Source organism: Typopeltis vanoorti, chromosome 1 (genome assembly GCF_054136105.1).
Source record: "Typopeltis vanoorti isolate ZY-2024b chromosome 1, IOZ_Tvanoo_1.0, whole genome shotgun sequence".
NCBI classification, from domain to species: Eukaryota; Metazoa; Arthropoda; class Arachnida; order Uropygi; family Thelyphonidae; genus Typopeltis; species Typopeltis vanoorti.
Genome location: NC_143549.1, coordinates 39,782,878 through 39,806,210, shown reverse-complemented (window position 1 = coordinate 39,806,210; position 23,333 = coordinate 39,782,878). Strand labels below are relative to the sequence as shown.

Genomic DNA, 23,333 nt, shown 5'->3' with positions numbered 1-23,333 from the left:
TGACTTCTGCATTATTTCAACCTTAGTATCACTTCTGGGTATAGCTACCACTGATGAGACCTCAATAAAAGAAGCTAGTCTGGGTAGTGACCCTTCCTTCCCATAAGGAATAGCATTATACATATCTGCAAGCAGATGTGCTTTGCATTATGGGATACTAAGGCACGTGATGTGAAGTCCTCAATATCCACTCAATCCACTGATGAGACCTCAATAAAAGAAGCTAGTCTGGGTAGTGACCCTTCCTTCCCATAAGGAATAGCATTATACATATCTGCAAGCAGATGTGCTTTGCATTATGGGATACTAAGGCACGTGATGTGAAGTCATTAGCATCTTTATACGTTGCCCCAGTCCTGAAAATAGTTCAGGCACAAACTTCTTTGCTTACACTTGAATAAAGGACTAAACCAAGTATATAATTTCTTGGTATCTTTAATTTAAAAGCCGCTACTGATTAAGATTAAAATAAGCTTCTTTTTAGAAGAATACTTCTTCTAAATAAGACATAATGGCTATAACCCAATTGATGCTGTGATCTATGGTGAGTGAGATAAAAACCTAACAAAGTCAGTCTTCTAGATATGACATGACCTAGAATAGGGTTTTTCAAACTGCGGGTCACAATCTGCTAGTGTGTCGGGAAATTAGTTTAGCAGGTCATACTAGCATTTCTTTCTTTAATCAAATAGAATAGAAGTTGAACTACCAATAATAAAAATTCTCCTTCATATGCCTAAAGTTTATTTTTATTGGTATATATAAAACTTTTGTATATCCCTTTCTCATATCTTGTTGATTATCCCACTCAATTTCAGAACCTGAGGGACTACATTCAGCTCATGTAAACAACTTCCACTCACTCAGGTTTAGGATGCCAACACCAGCCCTCACTTATCTCCAATACTCTACAAAACTTCCTTGACTCTGCACTGCCAAACTCTCAATGAACAATATTTTATCAGGATGCCCAACTCCAAATCTATTTAAATACAAGCTATTAGCCTTATATGAGCCCTTTGACCATCAAACTCACTTTGCATATCCATATCTTGTGCAACTTATGTGTTGACTCATTATGAGGACTTTGGACTGCTGGCTATGGAGAGAGATTGAAAAAATGCAGATTGCAGAGTTTGGTGGACAGACAGAAGGAAAAGAGGTGTATGATAGGGACATTTAAGTTAGTGAGAAGATTTTATAAGATTAATCCAGAAGAAATTATAACAAGAGCAGAAGGTGAGAGGGAGGGGGAAATTAAAGGTCATTCATGGAAGTTATGCAAGAGTGCAGTGAAGAGTGGTGTAAGGAGTAGATTTTTTACATGGAGAATTGTCAGTGAATGGAATGCATTACTAGAATGTGTTGTTAGCGCAAGGAGTGTTAAGGATTTTAAGATTCAGATGATAAATATATTGTCAGTTGAACCTAACTCCCATGATGTGTCTGCCATCTCCATGAACAGTGCAATAATAATAATAAATATTTTTGTAATAATAATAAATCTGAGTTTTTGTAAGGAGTTTTTGTGTATATATATATATATATATATATATATATATATATATATACACACACACACATATATATATTTTTTTAATGAAGAATTGAATGACTAGAACCGAGATTTAAGTAAAAAGGTTTTAATATAAAAACACGACTAGTTTCGGCCTGTAACAACGTTCATCAGGTGACATTATAAAAGAAAGAAAAAAGAAAAAACACTAAACACTGAAGGTTAAAAAAACTATGAACAACATAGAGAGTCTCTATACATAATTAGCGTGAAAACGTTATAGTTGTATTTAAAGCTGTTCTTTCATTTGTTGCATTGTTGGGAGAATGCGTGCTTGCAGCATCACGTGAATGCCAGTACATGATTACAGCTGAATGACTATCTGGGAGGTTGTAGCTCAAGTTATTATTTAGATGAACAGGATTGAAGATGATTTCTCTAGATTCCACGATTTTTCTCTCTAGTTCATCATTGCAACAGAAGATGTTAGTAGATTTTTCCCAGCAGACTTTGTGACTTTGGTTTTCATCATTAGGATTATCTGAGAAAAGGATATGACTTGATAATGCACTGGCTCGCTGTCTCTTGTAAGTAATGTCCCTCATGTGTTCTTCCATGTGTAATTCGACAGCTTTGTCTGTCTGCCCAAAATAAGGAATATCACAATCACACAATATTTTATATACACCAGGGTATTTGAGTTGATGATGACAAGGTTTTGGGTGGCTTATTAAGAAACAGATCTTTGGAAGTGGAGTGGTTCAGATATTGTATTTTCTAAGAACTTTTGCTAATTTATGTGAAACTGTACTTATGTCAGGGATAGATATATTGCCTTTGAATCTATTTGTTTCTTCTGAGTGATGTCTAGGAGGATTAAGAAGGAATTTTTCAATGATTCTCTTGGAATATCCATTAACTTCGAAAGAAGTTTTCAGATGGTTTATTTCTGTAAGAAGTTCATTTGGGTCATCCAGAAGAGAACAGGCCCTATGTCTGAAGGTGGAAATTATTCCAAGCTTATGAGGAGGGAAGTGATGGGACTCACTAGGCAGATATCTGTTGGTATGTGTGGGCTTTCTATATATCGATATGTTGAGTTTAACAGAAAAGCGAGTCAGTTTGACATCAAGAAAAGGCAAGGAATTATCCGTTTCAAACTCGGCAGTAAACTTAATACTTTGATTTCGGCTATTGAGATGTTCGAGGAAAACCATAAGGGATTCATGTCCATGGCTCCAAATAATGAAGACATCATCTACATAGCGTTTCCAAACTTTAGGTGTTAAAATAAAGGAAGAGATAGCCTTGGTTTCAAAATACTCTATGTGTCTATTTGCGAGTACAGGGGATAAAGGATTACCCATAGCCAGTCCATGATTTTGTTTGTATATATTATCTTGAAATTTGAAATAACTGGATCTGATGCAATGTGTAAGCAAGGCTAACATTTTTTTGGATAACTTGTCCTTGAGTAATGTTAGGACTTCATCTGTTGGGACATTAGTGAATTACTGATATCTGCATAGTCATTCCCATCACTTCCTTCCTCATAAGCTTGGAATAATTTCCACCTTCAGACATAGAGCCTGTTCTCTTCTGGATGACCCAAATGAACTTCTTACAGAAATAAACCATCTGAAAACTTCTTTCGAAGTTAATGGATATTCCAAGGAGGATTAAGAAGGAATTGAAAAATTCCTTCTTAATCCTCCTAGACATCACTCAGAAGAAACAAATAGATTCAAAGGCAATATATCTATTCCTGACATAAGTACAGTTTCACATAAATTAGCAAAGGTTCTAAGAAAATACAATATCAGAACCTTGTTCACTCCACTTCCAAAGATCTATTTCTTAATAAGCCACCCAAAACCTTGTCATCATCAACTCGAATACCCTGGTGTATATAAAATATTGTGTAATTGTAATATTCCTTATTATGGGCAGACAGACAAATCTGTCGAATTGCACATGGAAGAACACATCAGGGACATTACTTACAAGAGACAGCAAGCCAGTGCATTATCAAGTCATAGCCTTTTCTCGGCTAATCCTAATGATGAAAACCAAAGTCACAAAGTCTGCTGGGAAAAATCTACTAACATCTTCCATTGCAATGATGAACTAGAGAGAAAAATCGTGGAATCTAGAGAAATCATCTTCAGTCCTGTTCATCTAAATAATAACTTGAGCTGCAACCTCCTAGATAGTCATTCAGCTGTAATCATGTACTGGCGTTCGCGTGATGCTGCAAGCACACACTCTCCCAACAATGCAACAAATGAAAGAACAGCTTTAAATACAACTACAACAACGTTTTCAAGCTAATTATGTATAGAGACTCTCGCATCTCATAGTCTTTTAACCTTCAGTGTTTAGTGTTTTTTATTTTTTATTTTTTTTATTTTATAATGTCACCTGATGAACGTTGTTACAGGCCGAAACTAGTCGTGTTTTTATATTAAAACCTTTTTACTTAAATCTCGGTTCTAGTCATTCAATTCTTCATAAAAAAATGTATGTTAACCGAGTTAACGATCATTCTTTCATATATATATATATATTTTTTCTCCCTTGGTTTTTGTTTATATGGTGAAGCACTCTTATGAATAGTCAGATAAGATTAAGATATATTAATTGAATGTTGCTCATGAGCTCCTTGCTCACACGGGAAGGCCTGCTAAGAATATACACCACCACCACCATCAGTAAATTATTGTTTATTACTCAGTAAATTATTGTTTATTACTTAAACGTCTCCATGAGTCCAAACAGCATGATGTAGCAATTTCCTTTATTCAATGAAACTGTCACTTTATTACAGAAAACGAGTAAATTACTTAGACAACAACTACCCTTTACAAATCATTACCCTTTCCCATAAAGCATCATATTCCTATCTATAAATGTTGGCCTTAATTTCCCAATACCTTACCACCACCACAACCACTATCAAGATAGTGACTGATCTGTATACAACCACTATCATGTAGCTTTCTATATGTAAAGGAACTATCAGGCTCTCTCTTTTTTCACTACTGGGACTATACCAATACTGAGAATTAAATTAAAACACTCTGGTCAGAGGCATATTATTTCTTTCATAAGCATCCTTTTCTTATAATGCACATTATAATTCGACATTCATTATATACCTCATGAGAAATGCTAAATACTCTTTAATAAAGAATAAAAGCATAGGTATAAGACTTTCTGATGAATCATCTGAATCCATGAAGTTACACTAATGAAAATAAATAAATAATAATGCAATAACCTTTTTTCCATCAAAATGAACTGTAATCATTCATCAGTACTGATATGATATGCAATTTACTGAGTTTTTAATCAGCAGTAAAAATTCTTTGTCAACATATAAAAGCTGAAAAAAACATGTATCACTATATTTTAGTTCAACACTTGGTGAAGTAGAATTGTTTTGTGGACTGGCTGGCTGGGTGGTTAGCATATTACATATGATATCCTTGTAGCCTTATGTGCCAGTAGGCACAGAAAGCATTTTCTGTGCCTCCTGCAATGAGTCCTTGGAATCCTGGGAGGTGTCACATAATAAATATTAATAAGAATAATATTCACTCTGCAAAGATGAGTTTGTGGGTTAAAATTCTATAAGTATAAGACTCTGATCAGACCACACTTAGACTATTGTTCTCAGATCTGGTCCCCAGGATTTGAAAGGGATAAATTAACTGTCGAAAATGTACAGAGGTGGATAACAAAGACAGTTTCAGGACTGTACAATGTTAGTTATGAGGATCGGCTGAGGGAGTCTGGACTGCAGAGTTTGGTGGATAGAAGAAGGAGAGGTGATATGATTGTGACTTTTAAACTGTTGAGAGGTGGTTACAGGGTTGACACTGGGGAGTTTTTTCGCTTGGTTGAAGAGCGGGAAGGAGTCATGACAAGGGGCTATCCCTGGAAGTTACGAAAGGAAACTGCGAGAAAGAGGGTGAGGAGTGGTTTCTTTGCATGGAGGGTGGTTGAACCATCAAATGCATTGACTGATAGAGTGGTGAGAGTGAGAAAGGTCAATGCATTTAAGGAGTGGTATGATAGACTTTGTGTTTCTGAGGAGGGACCTACCTCGATGAGTCTTGATAGACTTGTGTTTCTTAGAAAGGACTTCCCACGATGAGTCTTTTGACTCCATGGAGGCCTGAATAATAATAATAATAATAATAATAATATTGATTGGGTAGCATTAGAATCTCATGAGAAGAATGAAAATGCATTTATTGAGCTGTTGCCAGACAACTTCCTCAAGCAGCATGTGACAGAATGAACTCAAGGGCAGAGTGCTAGATTTAATTATAGTGTCAGAGGGCATTTCAGTTAAAAACTTACTCAAGCAGCATATGACAGAAGAAACTCGACGGCAAAGAATGTTAGATTTGATTATAATGTCAGAGGGCATTTCAGTTAAAGACAACTATTATGCCTCCAGCTGGTGACAGTCATCAAGCAGTACTCACTTGGGAAGTGACTAAGTTTATGAATGTTCCATTCAGAAAAGGTTACATGCTGAACTACAAAGTGGGAAATTATGACCAGCTGAGGAGTATACTGAATTCACTGGAATGCCCAGTTTTCTTTTCATGCAACAACCTTGTTGCATGAAAAGAATATCGACAGTTCATGGGAAGCATTTAAACAACACTTCAATGATGCGATATCAGAATGTGTCCAAGGGGTTCAAAGAATAACTAGGGTAGGAATCAAATGGATGCATAATCTTATTAAGCAAGAGATTCATAAGAAAAGGACAATGTGGAAGGAATACCATGTGCATAAGGATGATGTCTGTTATGCGCATTATAAGCAGTAGGCTAGAATAGTCACAACTGTTGTATGGAAAGAAAAGTCTGAGTATGAAAAGAAACTGGCTCTGTATGTGTGTGTGTGTGTGCTAAAGACAACCCACAATAATTCTATTGATATGCTGCAAGTAAAAACGAATATGAAAGAATAACTCTTCTAAATGCAGTATGGAGTGAGGATTACAGATGCAGAAGAGGTTGTTCAGTTAATAGCGTCCATTTTGTTAAAAGCTATCAACCTGGTTTACTCAACATTGAGCTCACTGTTACCTCTTCACTAGATAAAGAAACACAGGTGGATGAGGATGAGGTATTAGAGCTGTTGCAGAAATTGAATAAGAATTCAGCAATAGGGACCGATGGATATTAGCAGGTATATACTAAAAAGGTGTTCAGTTGAACTAGCCATTCTTTTATCCAGGCTGTTTAACATAAGTCTCAGAACAGTGAAGATTCAACAGGAATGTATAGTAATTCCACTGCACAAGGATGGTGCCAAGACCGATGTATCCAACTATCGACCAGTTAGTATTTCAGGAGTGGTGGTGGTGATGAAGATTTTGGAAAAATTTAGGGCTTGCATTCAGAAATGGGTTGACAGTGAATCTCTACTTTGTAATAAACAACATGGGTTTACTAAGGGAAGGTCATGTTTTAGCAACTTGCTCATATTCTATAACAAAGTTACCATTGAACTAGACAAGGGGAAATGGATACACCATGATACTTTTGGATTTTGCTAAGGCTTTTGACAGAATACAGCATGGCAGACTGCTGCAAAAATTGGAGAAAATGAATTGATTTGGGTTATAGAATATTAGCATGGATATGAGGATAGCTGACTGACAGATATCAAAAAGTGGTATATGGGGGATGTGAGTCTGCAAGATTTAAGGTAACTAGTGGTGTACCACAAGGATCAATGCTTGGTCCACTGTTATTCAATCTATACATTAATGATATTGGGAAGGATTCAAAAAGGACATACAGCTATTTGCTGATGATCAGTGGCATATTTAGGTATTTCCCGCCCCTAGAGGCCTGCAGAAAGTACTGCCCCCTCATATTTAATGAACATGTCGATTTACATGCATAACCTATTTATATTGTAAATTCATAATATCAATATAATTACAAAAATGAGAGCCTGGAAATTTCCTCCCCCCCCCTCAAAATTTGCCACCCTAGGCCCGGGCCAATATCTAAATACGCCACTGCTGATGATGCAAAGATAGGTATTGTAATCAGGAATGCTGTTGATATGCAGTACTTGCAGAATGATTTGAATAGGCTGGAATTGTGGACATCGGAAAATGGGTGTCAATGTCAGTAAATGTAAAGTCATTCACTTGGGTGTGATTAGATATCCAATGTCATATTATATTGGCATGATTAGGCTAGGGATCTTGGAGTGTTAATAGATAGGAAGTTGAAGTTCAGGGGCCATGTGGCAAAGATTGCAAATACAATTTAAAAGATAATTGCAATGCTGAAAACGTTCATATGTAAAGATAAGGATGATATTTTGCCTCTTTACAAGGCATTTGTAAGACAGCACTTGGACTACTGTGCACATGTCTGGTCTTCTGGCTTCTGCGTGATTCTGATATATTGGAGACAATACAAAGGAGACTGTTAAAAATGATATCAGGATTGTGGAATACTGATTATGAAGACAGATTGAGAATGTGTAGACTGCAGACACTAGCAAACAGGAGAAAGAGGGGGAGATATGATTGAGACTTACAAACTTCTGAAAGGGTCATACAGGATTTCAATTGATGGAATTTTTCAATTTATGGAGGGTGGGGAAAGAACGAGAGGGCATCCTTGGAAGCTGAGAATGAGGGTTAGATTTTTCTCTGAGAGGGTGGTACGTGATTGAAATGGAATGCCATTGGATGTTGTGAGTGCAGCAGTGTGAATGAATTCAAGAATAAGTATGACAGCTGGTGTGTGTGCGTGTGTAGTATGTGGCCTCCTTCGATGAGGTCTCTCTTAATAATAATAATAATAATAACTTGTTTCCATGGATAGTTTGTTTTCAGTGCATGCTTATTTGCTATATTCAATTGCTGTTGTTATTTGGAATTACAGTCTAAGCCATTAAGGTTATGAGATCAATTTATTAATTTATTTATTTTTATGGCAAAAGGAATACAGAACAGCTATAGATCAATGTCCAGTCTGGAAAGTCAATCCAAGGCCTCATCCGTCACCTTGTGGATGTCCTGTAGGCCACCACTGTGAAACTGGTGCTTGGGCAGTCGTTCACAATATGAGTAATCATCTCAGCCACGGAAGAACAATCACAATAAGGGTGGTCTAACAGCCTCCATTTATGTAGTAGGTAGCCACATCTGCCCTGGTTAGTTCTGATCCTGTTGATAGATGACCATATCTTCCTAGGAAGAGCAAAACCAGGCTGCGGAGCACAGAGATCTTCTACCAGGAGGCCGTTTGTTGGAAGATCGTTGGACAAGTATTCTCTCCACATATCAGGTGTTGATAGCAAGGCAGCTGAAGAGAGTTCATCCATGGACCAGAAAGGCTTTCTAGATTTTAGGTGAAGACTAGATGGATTTATGAGAGTCTGGTGCAGGAGCAGGAGTGGGTTGCTCATTGCATTATTAAATTCTTTAATCGAGGCTTGTCTTCTCCGTATGTTTGGTGGAACAATGTTAGATAGGACAGGCAGCCAGAAGAGAGGGGGTGCTTCTCACTGTGCCACTAATTGTGTGCATGGTAGAGTTTAGCTGGGTGTCTATAATATTAGTGTGTGGGCGCTTCTTTCCCAGAGGGGGGCACAATATTCTGCTGCAGAAAATGTGAGGGCTAGTGCAAATGACTTTAGGACTTCTGCACCACAATCCCGGGTTGTTCTTCCAGCAAGCCTTGAAATAATATTGTTTCTCATTTTAATTTTATTGGACAGGTTGGTGTTGGTGATGGGCCTTTTATAGGTTATGCTTCTGTCCAGGTTCACTCCAAGGTATTTCGAATGAGGCTCATGTTCTACCATTTTTCCACAGAAAGAAAGTTAAGGTGTCAATTCGCCTCTGCACTGTTCAGGTGAAATACTGTGGACACAGTTTTTATTGGATTTGGTTTCAAGTACCACTGCTTGAAGTACTCTTCCAGGATGTTCAAGGTTGATTCCAGGTTGGCAAAGGAGGTAAATTGATGTAGGATCGCTAGGCCATCAGTGTACATATACTTGTTTGAGCTAGTATGTGGTAAGTCATACACATAGATGTTAAAGAGTAAAGGAGATAACACAGAGCCGTGTGGGAGACTGTTGTGAAGGAATCTGGGCCTGCTCTTTTTTCCGCAAATATGGACCCAGATCTTTCTGTTGGAGAGAATGAATTCTAAAAAGCTGGAAAGTTTTTTTGCACCTTATAATATTTTCTAGCTTTAGGAGGAGGCCCCTGATCCAGACCGTGTCATAAGTTGATATTAGGTCAATGACAGTGGCTCTGGATTTAAGTTTCTTTTGGAAGCCTCCTTCAATCTGTGTTGTCAGAGCCAGGACCTGGTCACAGCAACTTCTTCCCAGCCTGAAGCCATCTTGTTCAATCGGGAGTTCAGTTGTTATTAATCTTCAATGAGTGGTGAAATTCTTTTAAGGAGAATTCTTTCAAAGAGCTTAAAGGTGGAGCAAAGCAAGGAGATAGATCATAGATTTTTGACATCATTTGATCTTTCCCTGGTTTGGGAATGGCAATTATTTTGGCTTCCAGTCACTTACAGCAACTAGGAGATCAATGTATTATGTCTCAATTGTATGTTCACTGTGTCTTTTGCAAGATAGAAAACTCAGTGGGATGTAAGGTGAAGCAAATATCAGTTTCAGCATTGATGTAAAAAAAAAAAAAAAGAATTTTAATTTTGTGTATATTAAATATAAAATTAATCCAAGTAAAAAGCTTATCATGCAACTTAAAATGTTTGCAAAGAGATCATGTAAGTTTCCATACAAAGTTAGCTTTCTAAGAAAACCTGTGCATTTAATATATATAAAAACTAATAGCAATTCTGAAAATTACCTCGCATGTACATTCTCCTGTGGTTTTGTTACAGTCTGTGTCATATCCCTTGCTTCCATCACAATGACAAGGACCACAAATTGGGTATCCCCACCAATTAGAAGGGCATGGTTGATCTAATGATACTTCACAATACTTTCCTGAATGTAAAGAATCACATTCGCAATAATAACCACGTCCATGAGCATCAAGGCTTCCAGGTTCCATTGAACGACATGGCGATCCATGCTCACATGGGTTTAATTCACAAATAGGAAGGCACATTTGACCTGCAAAACCTGTGAAGAAATAAATGTTGAACAAATATCTACAAAATTAAATGACAATGATACTAAACCATCCATTAGTATTATTTTAAGAATAGAATCTGATAATTCCATTTAAAAAAATCATATATGCAAACCTAGATTATGTATGATACAAAATAATAAATAATATTCTCATACAAGGAATGGTGTAGTTAAACAAGTTCATGCAAGGCTCCAGACAAATTTTATCATATCATACTTGCTGTGGGGAAGGATGCAACAAACCTTTTCAAGCTTACTGTCAGTGTATTGAGTGGGCACATGAAAATCATTATGCGCTTTCCAAAGAAACCAAAGCTATGTAGGAGGAAAAAGAATCTATTGGTTTCAGGATACATAATTAATCAATAATACAAAATGGATTTTATCATCATCATCATCATCATCATATGTATCAAGGATTTAGACCTAAAGTGGCCTGTTCCGGCCTTAGAAATCATCGTTGAATCTTTTAAGATGACGTTTATATATATATATATATATTTTTTTTTTTTTAAATAATGAAACCTGTGGTGTGATCATAATTAAAAGAAACACATGTATTAACCACAGTAAAAATTATTTAATTGTAAATATTTCATCCTAAGTATCTTAGGACATCATCAGTACAGTAGTTTAAAACAATAATAGGAATAACATACAGTTAGGGCACATGATTACAATAGAATCTCATTAAACGTGCGTAACGTGTTACAGAAAAAAAAAAAATAATTAATTATTTAATACAATTTTGTATGACAATTTCCCATACTTTAGGAATAGTAAGAACATCGTTGCGGTTTACGTTTGGTCTGTGTAGTAGGACTTCAGAACTTTCTTTGTATAAACGTTCATGTTTATATAAAGATCTATGTAAAAGTTTAGACTTTTCCCAATGGATCCTATGGTTTGGATTTTCAATTCCATGTTGAGAGAGGCCAGATTTCTGCGGTTTAAAAAGACGAATGTGGTCTTGATGTTCCGAGATGCGTTTTTGAACAGACCTACCTGTCTGTCCAAAGTAAGACAATTTGCATGAGCATGGAATTTCATAAACACCAGGCAACATCAAAGGTGAGAGTTTGTCCTTAGGAGAAGGTAACAAGTTGTAAATTTGGTTGATAGGTTTGTAAGTAGTGGCAAAATTGTATTTCTTCATAATTTTAGAAATACGTTCAGAGATGCCTTTGACGTAAGGTATGGGAATCCTATAGACTTCTTCCTGTCTGGTTTGATGTGTGGAGAAGTGACTGATGATTTTTTGAGTTGTTTTTGGATTACATCCATTTAGGATGGCTGTATTTTTGATTACTTTTAATTCCTGGTTTAAAGATTCTTCAGAGGAGCAGAATTTGTGTGCTCTGGAAACTAGTGATTTAATAATGTCATATTTCTGAGATGAAATCTGGCATTATTAAATCACTAGTTTCCAGAGCGGAAACTAGTGAATTTAATAATGCGGAAGAATTGTGAATGTAGCGACCTGAGAATGTAGGCTTACAAAAGACAGGCGTGGCGATGAAACTGTCTTCTTTTCCTTGGATGTGTAAATCCAAAAAGGAATAAAATTTGGATTATAAAGGAAATAACATTGAATTACAACTGTTTCTAGATAAAATTAACCTTCTTCATCATTGCATCAACTTTACAATAGAAAAAGAATCTCCACAGGGTATCTCTTTTTTGGATTTACACATCCAAAGAAAAGAAGACGGTTCATTCACATCTGTCTTTTGCAAGCCTACATTCTCAGGTCACTACATTCACAATTCTTCCGCTCATCATCCATCTCAGAAATCTGGCATTATTAAATCACTAGTTTCCAGAGCACACAAATTCTGCTCCTCTGAAGAATCTTTAAACCAGGAATTAGAAGTAATCAAAAATACAGCCATCCTAAATGGATATAATCCGTAAACAACTCAAAAAATCATCAGTCACTTCTCCACACATCAAACCAGACAGGAAGAAGTCCATAGGATTCCCATACCTTACATCAAAGGCATCTCCGAACGTCTGTCTAAAATATGAAGAAATACAATTTTGCCACTACTTACAAACCTATCAACCAAATTTACAACTTGTTACCTTCTCCTAAGGACAAACTCTCACCTTTGGTGTTGCCTGGCGTTTATGAAATTCCATGCTCATGCAAATGGTCTTACTTTGGACAGACAGGTAGGTCTGTTTAGAAATGCATCTCAGAACATCAAGACCACATTCGTCTTTTTAAGCTGCAGAAATCTGGCCTCTCTCAACACGGAATTGAAAATCCAAACCATAGGATCCATTGGGAAAAGTCTAAACTTTTACATAGATCTTTATATAAACATGAACGTTTATACAAAGAAATAATAAAATTAGTTAATCCTTTATCCAAGTGTGGGCAAACAAAGTTTGCGCCTGAAAGTATCTTCAGGACTGGGGTAAGGTGGTACAACACCAGGCCACTCGTTGCAAAGGTGGAGAAAGATACCAACACTCCTATCTCGGTATCTGCTATAATGCAAAACACATCTCCTTGCGGATATGTCTAATGTTATGCATTAAGGGAAGGGCCACTACCCAGACTAGTTTCGACCTTTATTGAAGTCTCTTCAATAAGTGGGAGCCAAGCCCAAGTGGAGATACCAGGCAAAAGTATTAGCAGGTCATCTCTACCTATAGTAATGCATAACATTAGACATATCCGCAAGGAGATGTGTTTTGCATTATAAGAGATACTGAGATAGGAGTGTTGGTAGCTTTCTCCACCTTTGCAACAAGTTGCCTGGTGTTGTACCACCTTACCCCAGTCCTGAAGATACTTTCAGGCGCAAACTTTGTTTGCCCACATTTGGATAAAGGATTAAACTAATTTTATTATACTCTAACCAAGTGAAAAATAAACTTTATACAAAGAAAGTTCTGAAGCCCTACTACACAGACCAAACTTAAACTGCAACGACATTCTTACTATTCCTAAAGTATGGGAAATTGTCATACAAAATTGTGTTAAATGTTTTTTGTACTATTGCAGCACGTTTAATGAGATTCTATTGTAATCATGTGCCCTAACTGTATGTTATTCCTATTATTGTTTTAAACTACTGTACTGATGATGTCCTAAGATACTTAGGATGAAATCTTTACAATTAAATAATTTTCACTGTGGTTAATACGTGTGTTTCTTTTAATTAGTTTATATTTTTTTAATTTTTTCTATTACTGATTCCTGGTTTAATTTTTACATAATTTCTTTATTTCTATTGTGATCAAATAGAGTATACTTTATAGTTTTTCTCATAAACTTCATTTCAGCTGTTATTAATCTTTGTTTGTCATTTTGTTTTATTGTACAGATTTCACTTCCATACATTAGGACTGGTACGGCTAATGTATCATATACATTAGCCATACATGATATATTAGCCGTACGGCTAATGTATCATATACTTTTAGTCTGGTTTGTTTTTGAACTAGGTTTGGTTTAAATATAGAGTTAATCATACCTGTTATTTTTAAAAATTTTGCAATTTTTAGGTTTATATCTTTTTCATTTTCATATATAATCATTCAACCTAGGTAGTGAAATGAATTCACCTGTTCTAAAATCTTGTTATTATTATTATTATAAACACCACGGAGTCAGAGACTCATCATGGGAGGTACTCACTATTGCATGCAATGCTCATCCAACTGCATCTTAAACTGATTCAATGTGTCCACATCCACAACACACTTAGGCAATGCATTCCACTCACCAACTGCCGTCCATGCAAAGAACCTGCTTCTCACTTCTTTACTCACACTCTCCTTATACAGTTTCCAGCAATGCCTCTTGTTCTACTCCTGTCTCCAATTCTATGAAAAATCTCTTCTATGTCTACCTGATAACAACCCCCCAACCAGTTCATATCCCCCCCTTCCTTCTATTCATGAGGCTCTGCAAATTACATTCAATCTGTCCTCATACTCCACATTCCAAAGACCACTGACTAATCTTCTCTGTACCCTTTCCAACATATCCTCGTCACCATGAAAACCGGGTGACCAAGTCTGAGCACAATAATCCATATGACGCCTGATCAAGGCCTTATACAACGGAACCATAATCTCTCTATTTCTGCATGTCGGGGTTCTCCACATCATTGCCATTATTCGATGTGATGTCTTCACAACTTGTGCAATGTGGCCGCTAAATTCCAGGCCACCAAGTGTATACTTTGCATCCCATCGTTGCTTACCAAATTTCAAAACCTTACACTTGGCAACATTAAACTGACAGTTCCACTTACCTGCCCATTCATGCAATCTATTCAAGTCCTCTTCTAAGGCATTAACATCAGCCTGACTGTGCATTGCTCACCCCAGTTTTGCATCATCTGCAGAACTGGGGTGAGCAATGGTTGGGTTTAACTAGTTTATCACTAGTTAAACCCAACCTAATATCATTAACATACAAATTGAACAACAGTGGCACAAAATTGTCCCCTGTGGCACTGTTAACTTGTCACTTTCGAGATACTGCACCCCCATATACAACTTTCTGATACCTATATGACAGCCAGTCACTGATCCAACACAGAAGTCTGTTATCCAGTCCTATCTGTTTCAATTTATTTAAGAGCTTGTCATGTGGCAGTCTATCAAAAGCCTTTTCAAAATCCAAGTACATCACTGCATATGCATCTCCTCTGTCCAAGGTATTTGTTACCTTGTTATAGTACATAAGTAAGTTAGTGATACATGATCTCCCCTTAACAAACCCATGCTGATAACCACAGAGAATATTGCTGCTATCAACCCATTTCTGTATCCTACTTCTCACCAATCTCTCCAGGACCTTCACCACAACTCCAGATATACAGACCAGTCTATAATTTGAAGCCACAGCCTTATCACTGCCTTTATGCAGTGGAACAATTTGATCCTCCTTCCACTCCCTTGGAAATTGTGCTGTTGCAAAACTCTTGTTAAACAAGCATGCCAATACTACTGCCAGTTCCCTGAAACATTCTCTTAAAATGCATGGTGATATTTCATCAAATCCTATCACCTTATTACATCAAGGTTATTTATTTCCTCAAATACCTCCTGTTCACTCATAATTAAGCTATCCTCTCCTATGTCTTCTACACTTAAGTTCCTCATGATTCCACCCTGATCAGGATGAAACGCACTTATAAATTTATCACTGAATTCCTCAACAATATCTTCTGCAGCAGTTACCATTCTACCAACTTCAGCCCTTAACTTCATATTTCCATGATCATACTTCCTTCTACTTGCCACATATCTAAAAAACACTCTAGGGTTTTTCTTAGCCTTGCCACATATCTAAAAAACACTCTAGGGATTTTCCTTTTTCCAATGGTGAATCTATTTTATTGTAAAAGTAAAAGATTAGAAGATGTAATAGAATATATAATAGAATAAGAACCATAGCTAAAAGAGAAGTCAGAAAAAGACAGAAAATCATGAAACAAATTTGTTTCTAATTTAGAACATGATTTACATAAAAAAAGACCCAATGTATGTAAGATTTTGAAACACCTAAATACAGATACTAAAGAAAACATAAAATTAAACACCAAATTGAAATTAGAAGATTTTCTAAATTTCTGTACAGAATTGTGGACAATAAATATTTAAAAAAAAGATAACTGGCAAACATTTAATGAAAATGAAAAGGAAATAACAAAAGAACAATTAGAAATCAGCCTGAAAGAAACAAGAAACAGAATATCACCTGGAGAGATAAGGTCGGTTCAGAACTATATAAATATGCAGGAACAAAGTTCCAAGAAAGACTCCTTTTAAATAAAATCTATTCAACTGGTAACCTCCCAATAGAACAGAAAAAAGCAATTGTGATTCCTATCTTTAAAAAAAGGTAGTCGAGATGACCATAAAAACTATATAGGTATAAGTATACTAAATTCCTGTTACAAAATATATAGCAGAATTTTTAATAACAAACTAATAAAATATTCTGAAAACTTTATTTTAGAAGTACAGAATGGATTTAGAAATAATGAAATTATTATAATGAAACCTGTGGTGAATTCATCGCTAAAAAAAACACACATACTAACCACAGTGATAAGTTTTAATACGTAAATATTTCATCCCAAGTATCTTGGGATATCGTCAGTACAGTAATTCAATCAATACTAGGAATAACATACAGTTAGGGCACATGATGAGTCAAGCGTGGCACATGTGTGTAAGAAGAGCTCCAGATAAGTATTCTTGAAATAATTAAGTATATATGAGTGTTTGTTTGAGTAAGAGCTGCTGTAAAAGTTGTGCGCTACCATTATTATTAGTGTGGAGGATTTTATTTTGCTCAAACTTAATTACAAATTCGTTGTTATTATTAGACTTTAGACTGGTAACCGACAGATTAAACATGGCGGTGGCTTTGTCATTCAATGACTTTAATTTAGACTTCAGTCATTTCGTTAAGTGTAGTGTGTGTTATATGTATTCTTTTGATTACATAAATGATTTGTGGATGTTTAGGGCATGTGTGAAGTGTGACCTGAATGAGGAATTGATGAATGCAAATATGAAATTGATGACAAAAAGTGTTAGTAGCGAGAATTTCATGGGGAAAATGAGTGCATGTTCGAAAGAGGAGGATGGTGTGAAAGGGAGCCAAAAGAATGCTAAAAAATCAGTAAAACAGAAAACGAGTGATTTAAAAACCATAACGGATGTTAATAAGGATGAAAGTGAGGCGATAGTGGCGGAAGGAAACGAAATTGAGAGAATGAATGAAACTGGAAATGGCATGATGCTGGAATCGAAAGTGGAAAAAATCGAAAGAATGAATGATGGCGAAAGTTGGACGCATGTTAGACCAAAAGTGCGGAAGCACAGAATTATGAATGAGAGTGAAAGTGAGAAGAGGGTGTTGAGAGTTAGAAAATTAGAAAGAATGAACGATAGAGAGAATGTGACACGAGATTCAGAAGTTGAATTGGATTGGATGAGGAAAGAGATGAAATGGATGCAGAATGAAATTAAGAAAATTCGGGTAAAACTAATCATGATGACACGAAAGAGTTGATGAAAGATGAGCGAGTGGTGGTATATGGCGACTCCATTATTAAAGGTGTGCTGGATGATAGGATGAACAACATATGTTTTCCAGGCAGTAAAATGAGTAGAGTGATTGAGGCATTGGATATGAGGAGGGAGCGAGCAAAGGAGTTGATGGTTTTCATCGGCACGAATAATTTGACAGAGGACAAAGAGCAAGTCAGAATGGATGTCAGGAGGCTGCTTAGAAGGATAAAAGAGAATAGTGTGACAGGAAGGGTACTCAGCGTGTAGCCTAGGTATGACTGTGGTGAGAGGAGGCGTAGAGCAAGGATTATGAATGATATGCTGGCTGAAATGTGTGAGGAGATGGTAGTACAGTGTGTTAATGTGCGGAATGAGTTTGAAGGAAGAAGTTAACTTTTTTGGAGCGATGGATTGCATTTGAGTGGTTATGGTGTGAATCGCTTGGAGAGACTGCTGCTGTAAGGTAGAGAAGTGAGTAGAGTGAGAGAGAATGAATCAGATCAAGTGGGAAGTGATGTGGAAGAGCAGGAGAGTAAGACAGGAGAGATTGAAGAGTTAGTTATGGATGAGGAAGTGAGTGGTATGAGTATAGAAAATGAGAGAATGGGTGTGCAAGAGGAGCAGCGAACCGGGGAAGCTCAGTGTGGACAGTGCTACACAGCATGAGAAAGGTAGATGCTCCGAGAGCAGGTGAGAGCATTTGTAGACAGGAAAGGAATGGGATGACCTGGGATCAAGAGGAAACAGTTGGAATTGAAGAGGGTTCTAAAATGAATAAGCAGAAAGGGAAATGGCCCCAATCGAGCATGGAGAGATCACATCGAATGAGCGTTATCAGTGGGACAAGCTGTAGATCCAGAAATGAGCTGTTGTGTTTGTATACAAATGCTAGAAGTATAAGAAACAAGGCAGATGAAATGGTTGCACTAATTGCATCTGTTCACCCAAAGATTGTTGGAATAAGTGAGACATGGTTGGAAGAGGACGACATCCTGACAGGAATAGAGATGGAAAGGTATGATGTGTTTCATGAGGATAGAAGGGGTAAAAAGAGGGGGGGAGTGCTATTCATAATAGAGAAAAGAGTTATGTCCATACAAAGTAGAGATGCAAGAGGTAAATAGTGCCAGTGGTTTTGACGCAGTATGGTGTGAGATAGAGGTGAATGGAATCAAATACTTGGTGGGATGCTGCTATAGACCAGGTAATATGGATGATGGTGATAATGAAATGTATAATCAAATTAGTCAAGCAAATAAGAAAAGGATGATCATTATGAGTGATTTTAATTATGGCAATATAGACTGGAATGATGAGATACCAACTGAAAGTAAAGAAAATGAGTTTCTTGAGTTTTTGAGGGTTAACTACCTCAGACAGTATGTAACAGAGGGCACATGAGGATTGAGGGTCTTGGATTTGGTCATCTCATCAGAGAATGTAATTATAAATGAGGAGTCAAATCATCCACTAATCGGTGAGACTGACCATGAGGTGATTACCTGGGTGATTGCCAGCAGTGTGAGGATTTCTGTGAGAAAAGGGTATATGTGAAAATGCAAGGGGAGGGGGGTGATTATGAAGAACTCAGGAGACAGCTTGCAGGTGTAGCATGGAATGAGGAGTTAGCTGGAAAAGAGATCAATGCAGCTTGGTGGATTTTCAAAAACTATCTAGTAGCTGCAATGTCTAAATGTATTCCAATGGCGAGAAGGTTAAATAAGGTAGGTGTGAGATGGATGAATAAAGAGATTAAGCATGCAATACAGAGAAAGAGGGCATTGTGGAGGCAGCATAAGAGAAGTGTAAATAACCAATTCCATGAAGTCAACAAAGACCAGGCAAGGAGGGGTGACTTGGTTGGTGAGGGTAGTTAAAGAGAGGAATGAACAGCAGTTCGCAGTCAATAAAGTAACTGCTTCCTTGGACAGAGGAGAAGGATACACAGTAATATACTTGGATTTCGCGAAGGCTTTTGATAGAGTACCTCATGATAAGTTGACAGTCAAACTAGAGCAGATGAGGTTTGATATCAGATTAGTGTATTGGAATGGAGACTGGCTATCTACTAGGCATCAACAAGTTGTGTATGGGGGGGAGCGATATCCAGGAAAAGGAAAGTCACTATTGGAGAGCCTAAAGAGTCTCTGTTTTGGGGCCATTACTGTTTAACTTGTATATTAACGATATAGGTGAAGATTTGGATGGTGATATTCAGTTGTTTGCAGTGATGCAAAGTTGGGACAAACCATGAAGAGTAGTGAAGATGTTGTGGCCTTACAAGAAGACTTGAATAAATTGAGTGATTGGGCACGGCATTGGAAATGTGAATTCAATGTTGCAAAACATTGGTTTTAAAATTTGGAAAACAAAGATGGGATGCAGAATTTATACTTTGTGAGGATATATTGTTGGAGGTGGAAGAAATAAGAAATCTGGGGATGATAGTGGATAAGGATCTGAAATTTAGGGTACACACAGCCAAAGGCTTCTGGGAATGATGCAGAGGCTACTAACGTGTAGAAGTATGGAGATTCTTGTTCCGTTGTATAAGGTTTTGATTAGGCCACACATTGACTATTGTGCCCAGATTTGGTTGCCTGGTTTTCAGAAAGATGAATAGATGTTTGAAAGGGTCCAAAGACAATTGACTAAGGTAGTTTCTGACTTCTGGAATGTCGAGTATGAGGAAAGATTGAGATGTAATTTGCAGAGTCTGATGGACAGGAGGAAGAGGGGAGATATGATAGAGATCTACAAGTTGGTAAGGGGTTGTTATAGGATCAATACTGGAGAGGTTCTGCAGAAAATAGTGAGAGATCAGGGGAGAACCAGTGGTCACCCCTGGAAACTGTATAAAGAGGGTGTGAGTAGGGGAGTGAGGGGCAGGGTTTTTTTTTCATGCAGAGTTGTGAATGATTGGAATGCCTTGACTGAGAGTGTGGTGTCTGCAAGGAGTTTGAATGTGTTCAAGGTATGGTATGATGAGCTGTGTGCATGTGATAAAAGGATCTCCCAGATGAGTCTTTGACTCCATGAGGTCTTGGAGTAATAATAATAATAATAATAATAATAATAATGATTACAATGGAATCTCAATATGCATGTAGTAATGTGTTATAGAAGTAAATTAAAATATAATTGGAAAAAAAAAAAAAGACATACAGGGTGTTCGGGATAAATTTGACAGTTTCGTAAGGAAAAAGAAAATCTTCTTTGTATCTATTAAATTTAATGAATTGACAAAAAAACATTACAGGCAGAGTTAATTACAATACTATCAACAAGATTTACTCAAAATAACCACCATTAGCATCGATTACAGCTTCAATTCTGCTTCGGAACCTCGAACAAGCTGATGCTACAGTCTCCCTGGGAAGGGCCGCAAAAACTGTTTTAATTTTATCCATTAACTGGGCTTTTGTATTACTGGAAGTGCGATTGGTGTCTTTTTCAACTGCGCCCCATACAAAATAATCCATGGGGTTAAGGTCTGGGGAGTTTGGAGGCCAAACATTTGGACTGGTGAAGTCGTAGAAATTTTCAGACAACCATTTTTGACTTTTCCCAGAGGTGTGGCAAGGGGCCGAATCCTGCTGCCATACATACGGCCTACCATTGGCTACCCTTGTTATCCAGGGCTTGACTACAGTTAGCAACTCCACGAACAAAGCCCGAATTCCAATGCCAGGGTTCTTCAACACCTGTTCCTGCAGATTTGCGAGGAATTCTGCTGTACGAACGCAATCAGATCGTCTGCTAGGGATCTTTCTTCTTGCTACATCCTCGTAGTCACCATTGCAAGTCTCTAGTTCATGCCTGATTGTTTTTACTGTATTCAGGGAGCATTGGGCAGCAGTCGTAATATCCTTATTTTGATGGCAGGCACGAATCATCATGATACAAGTTATTCTCTTCCATGATTCAGGTGGGTTCCAGCTATCCATCCTTTCTGACATCTTGTATATGAATGAAGAAGGGTCCAAACTTTTAAATGAAGAGAAGTGTGTGTTAATACATGTAACTTACGGAAAAATATAATTAATTATAAATATGTCAAATTTATCCCGAACACCCTGTATATAAAGAGACTTTTTTTTTTTTTTCAGTTATATTTTAATTTACCTTCTATAGCACATTACTGCATGCATATTGAGATTCCATTGTAATCATGTGCCCTAAGTATGTTATTCCTAGTATTGTTTGAATTACTGTACTGAGGATGTCCCAAGATACTTGGAATGAAATATTTACGTATTAAAACTTATCACTGTGGTTAGTACTTGTGTTTTTTTTAGTGATCATGTATAGACCCAGCCTTTTGCCTAAAATCAGTCACATAGAAAAGAAGAGAATACAATTTAGAAACACATATTACATTTATTGACTTTGAAAAAGCATTTGACAAACTTAAAAGAAGCCTTTTATTTAACATATTAAAAGAAAGACAAATACCAAATAATACTGTAAAAGCGATCATAAGTATATATGAAAATAATCAAATACAAATAAGATTAAATCATGAGCAATCATATACGAGACAGATAAACCAAGGAGTCTGACAGGGATGTCCCCTCTCAGCAACTCTTTTTAATATTTACGTAAATGAAATAATAAAAAATGGAATAAAATTTTCCATCAAGGTATTAAATTTTCTCCTACTGTGAACGTAAACACTCTCCTTTTTGCCAATGACCAAATAATAATTACAAATTCTGAAGATAACTTACAGAAAGCTATTTTAAATCTAAATGAGATAGCCACAGATTATGGTATGATAATATCAACAGAAAAAACTATGGCCTTTAAAGGACAAGATCCAGTAAGAACTAAAATAGTAATAGATAACAAGCCAAATAAGTGAAACATGGTTGAATGAAGATGATATTGTAATGGGAATGGGAATAGAAATGGAAGGGTACAGTATTTTTCGTGAGGAGAGAAAGGGCAGGAAGGGAGGGGGAGTGCTGCTGATGATAGCAGAGGAATTAAGTCCACATAAGATAGTCATGAAAGGGGGAAATAGTGGCAATGGTTATGAAGGCAGTGTGGTGTAATGTGGAGATTGAGAAGAAGACATATTTAGTTAGATGTTGTTTTAGGCCTGGGAATGTGGAAGGTGGTGATGAAGAAATGTATAAACAACTTGGATTAGTGAACAAAGGAAGGGTAATTATTATGGATGATTTTAATTATGACGGTATAGATTGGAATGAAGAGATAGCATTTGGGAATAAGGAAAGTGAATTTCTTGAGTTCTTGAGAGATAACTATCTCAGGCAGCATGTAAAGAGAGGTACGGGAGGATCAAGAGTTCTAGATCTCATCATTTCACCAGAGAATGTAATTGTTAGAGGGGGGGTTTTACATTTTCCTCCGGTTGCTGAACGTGATCATGAAGTAATCACTGCGTTGTGGCTAATCATATGCAGACTTTTGGGAGGAAAGGATATATGTGGAATTCTAAGGCTGGTGATTATAACAAGCTTAGGAGACAACTTCGAGCTATAACATGGAACGAGGAGTTGAACAGTAAGGAAATAAATGCTGCATGGGAACTTACAAAGAAATACATAACAGCATC

General features: G+C 36.8%; 1 protein-coding gene across 1 annotated transcript in view; it reads right to left on the bottom strand.

Annotated features, from left to right (window-relative positions):
* Window positions 1–23,333, bottom strand: part of stan (Protocadherin-like wing polarity protein stan) — a 777,611-nt gene that overhangs the window by 267,824 nt on the left and 486,454 nt on the right. Inside the window, exon 15 of the mRNA XM_090397383.1 lies at window positions 10,407–10,684. Within this exon, the coding sequence (XP_090253509.1) occupies window positions 10,407–10,684 (278 nt within the window). The remainder of the gene's footprint in view (window positions 1–10,406; window positions 10,685–23,333) is intronic.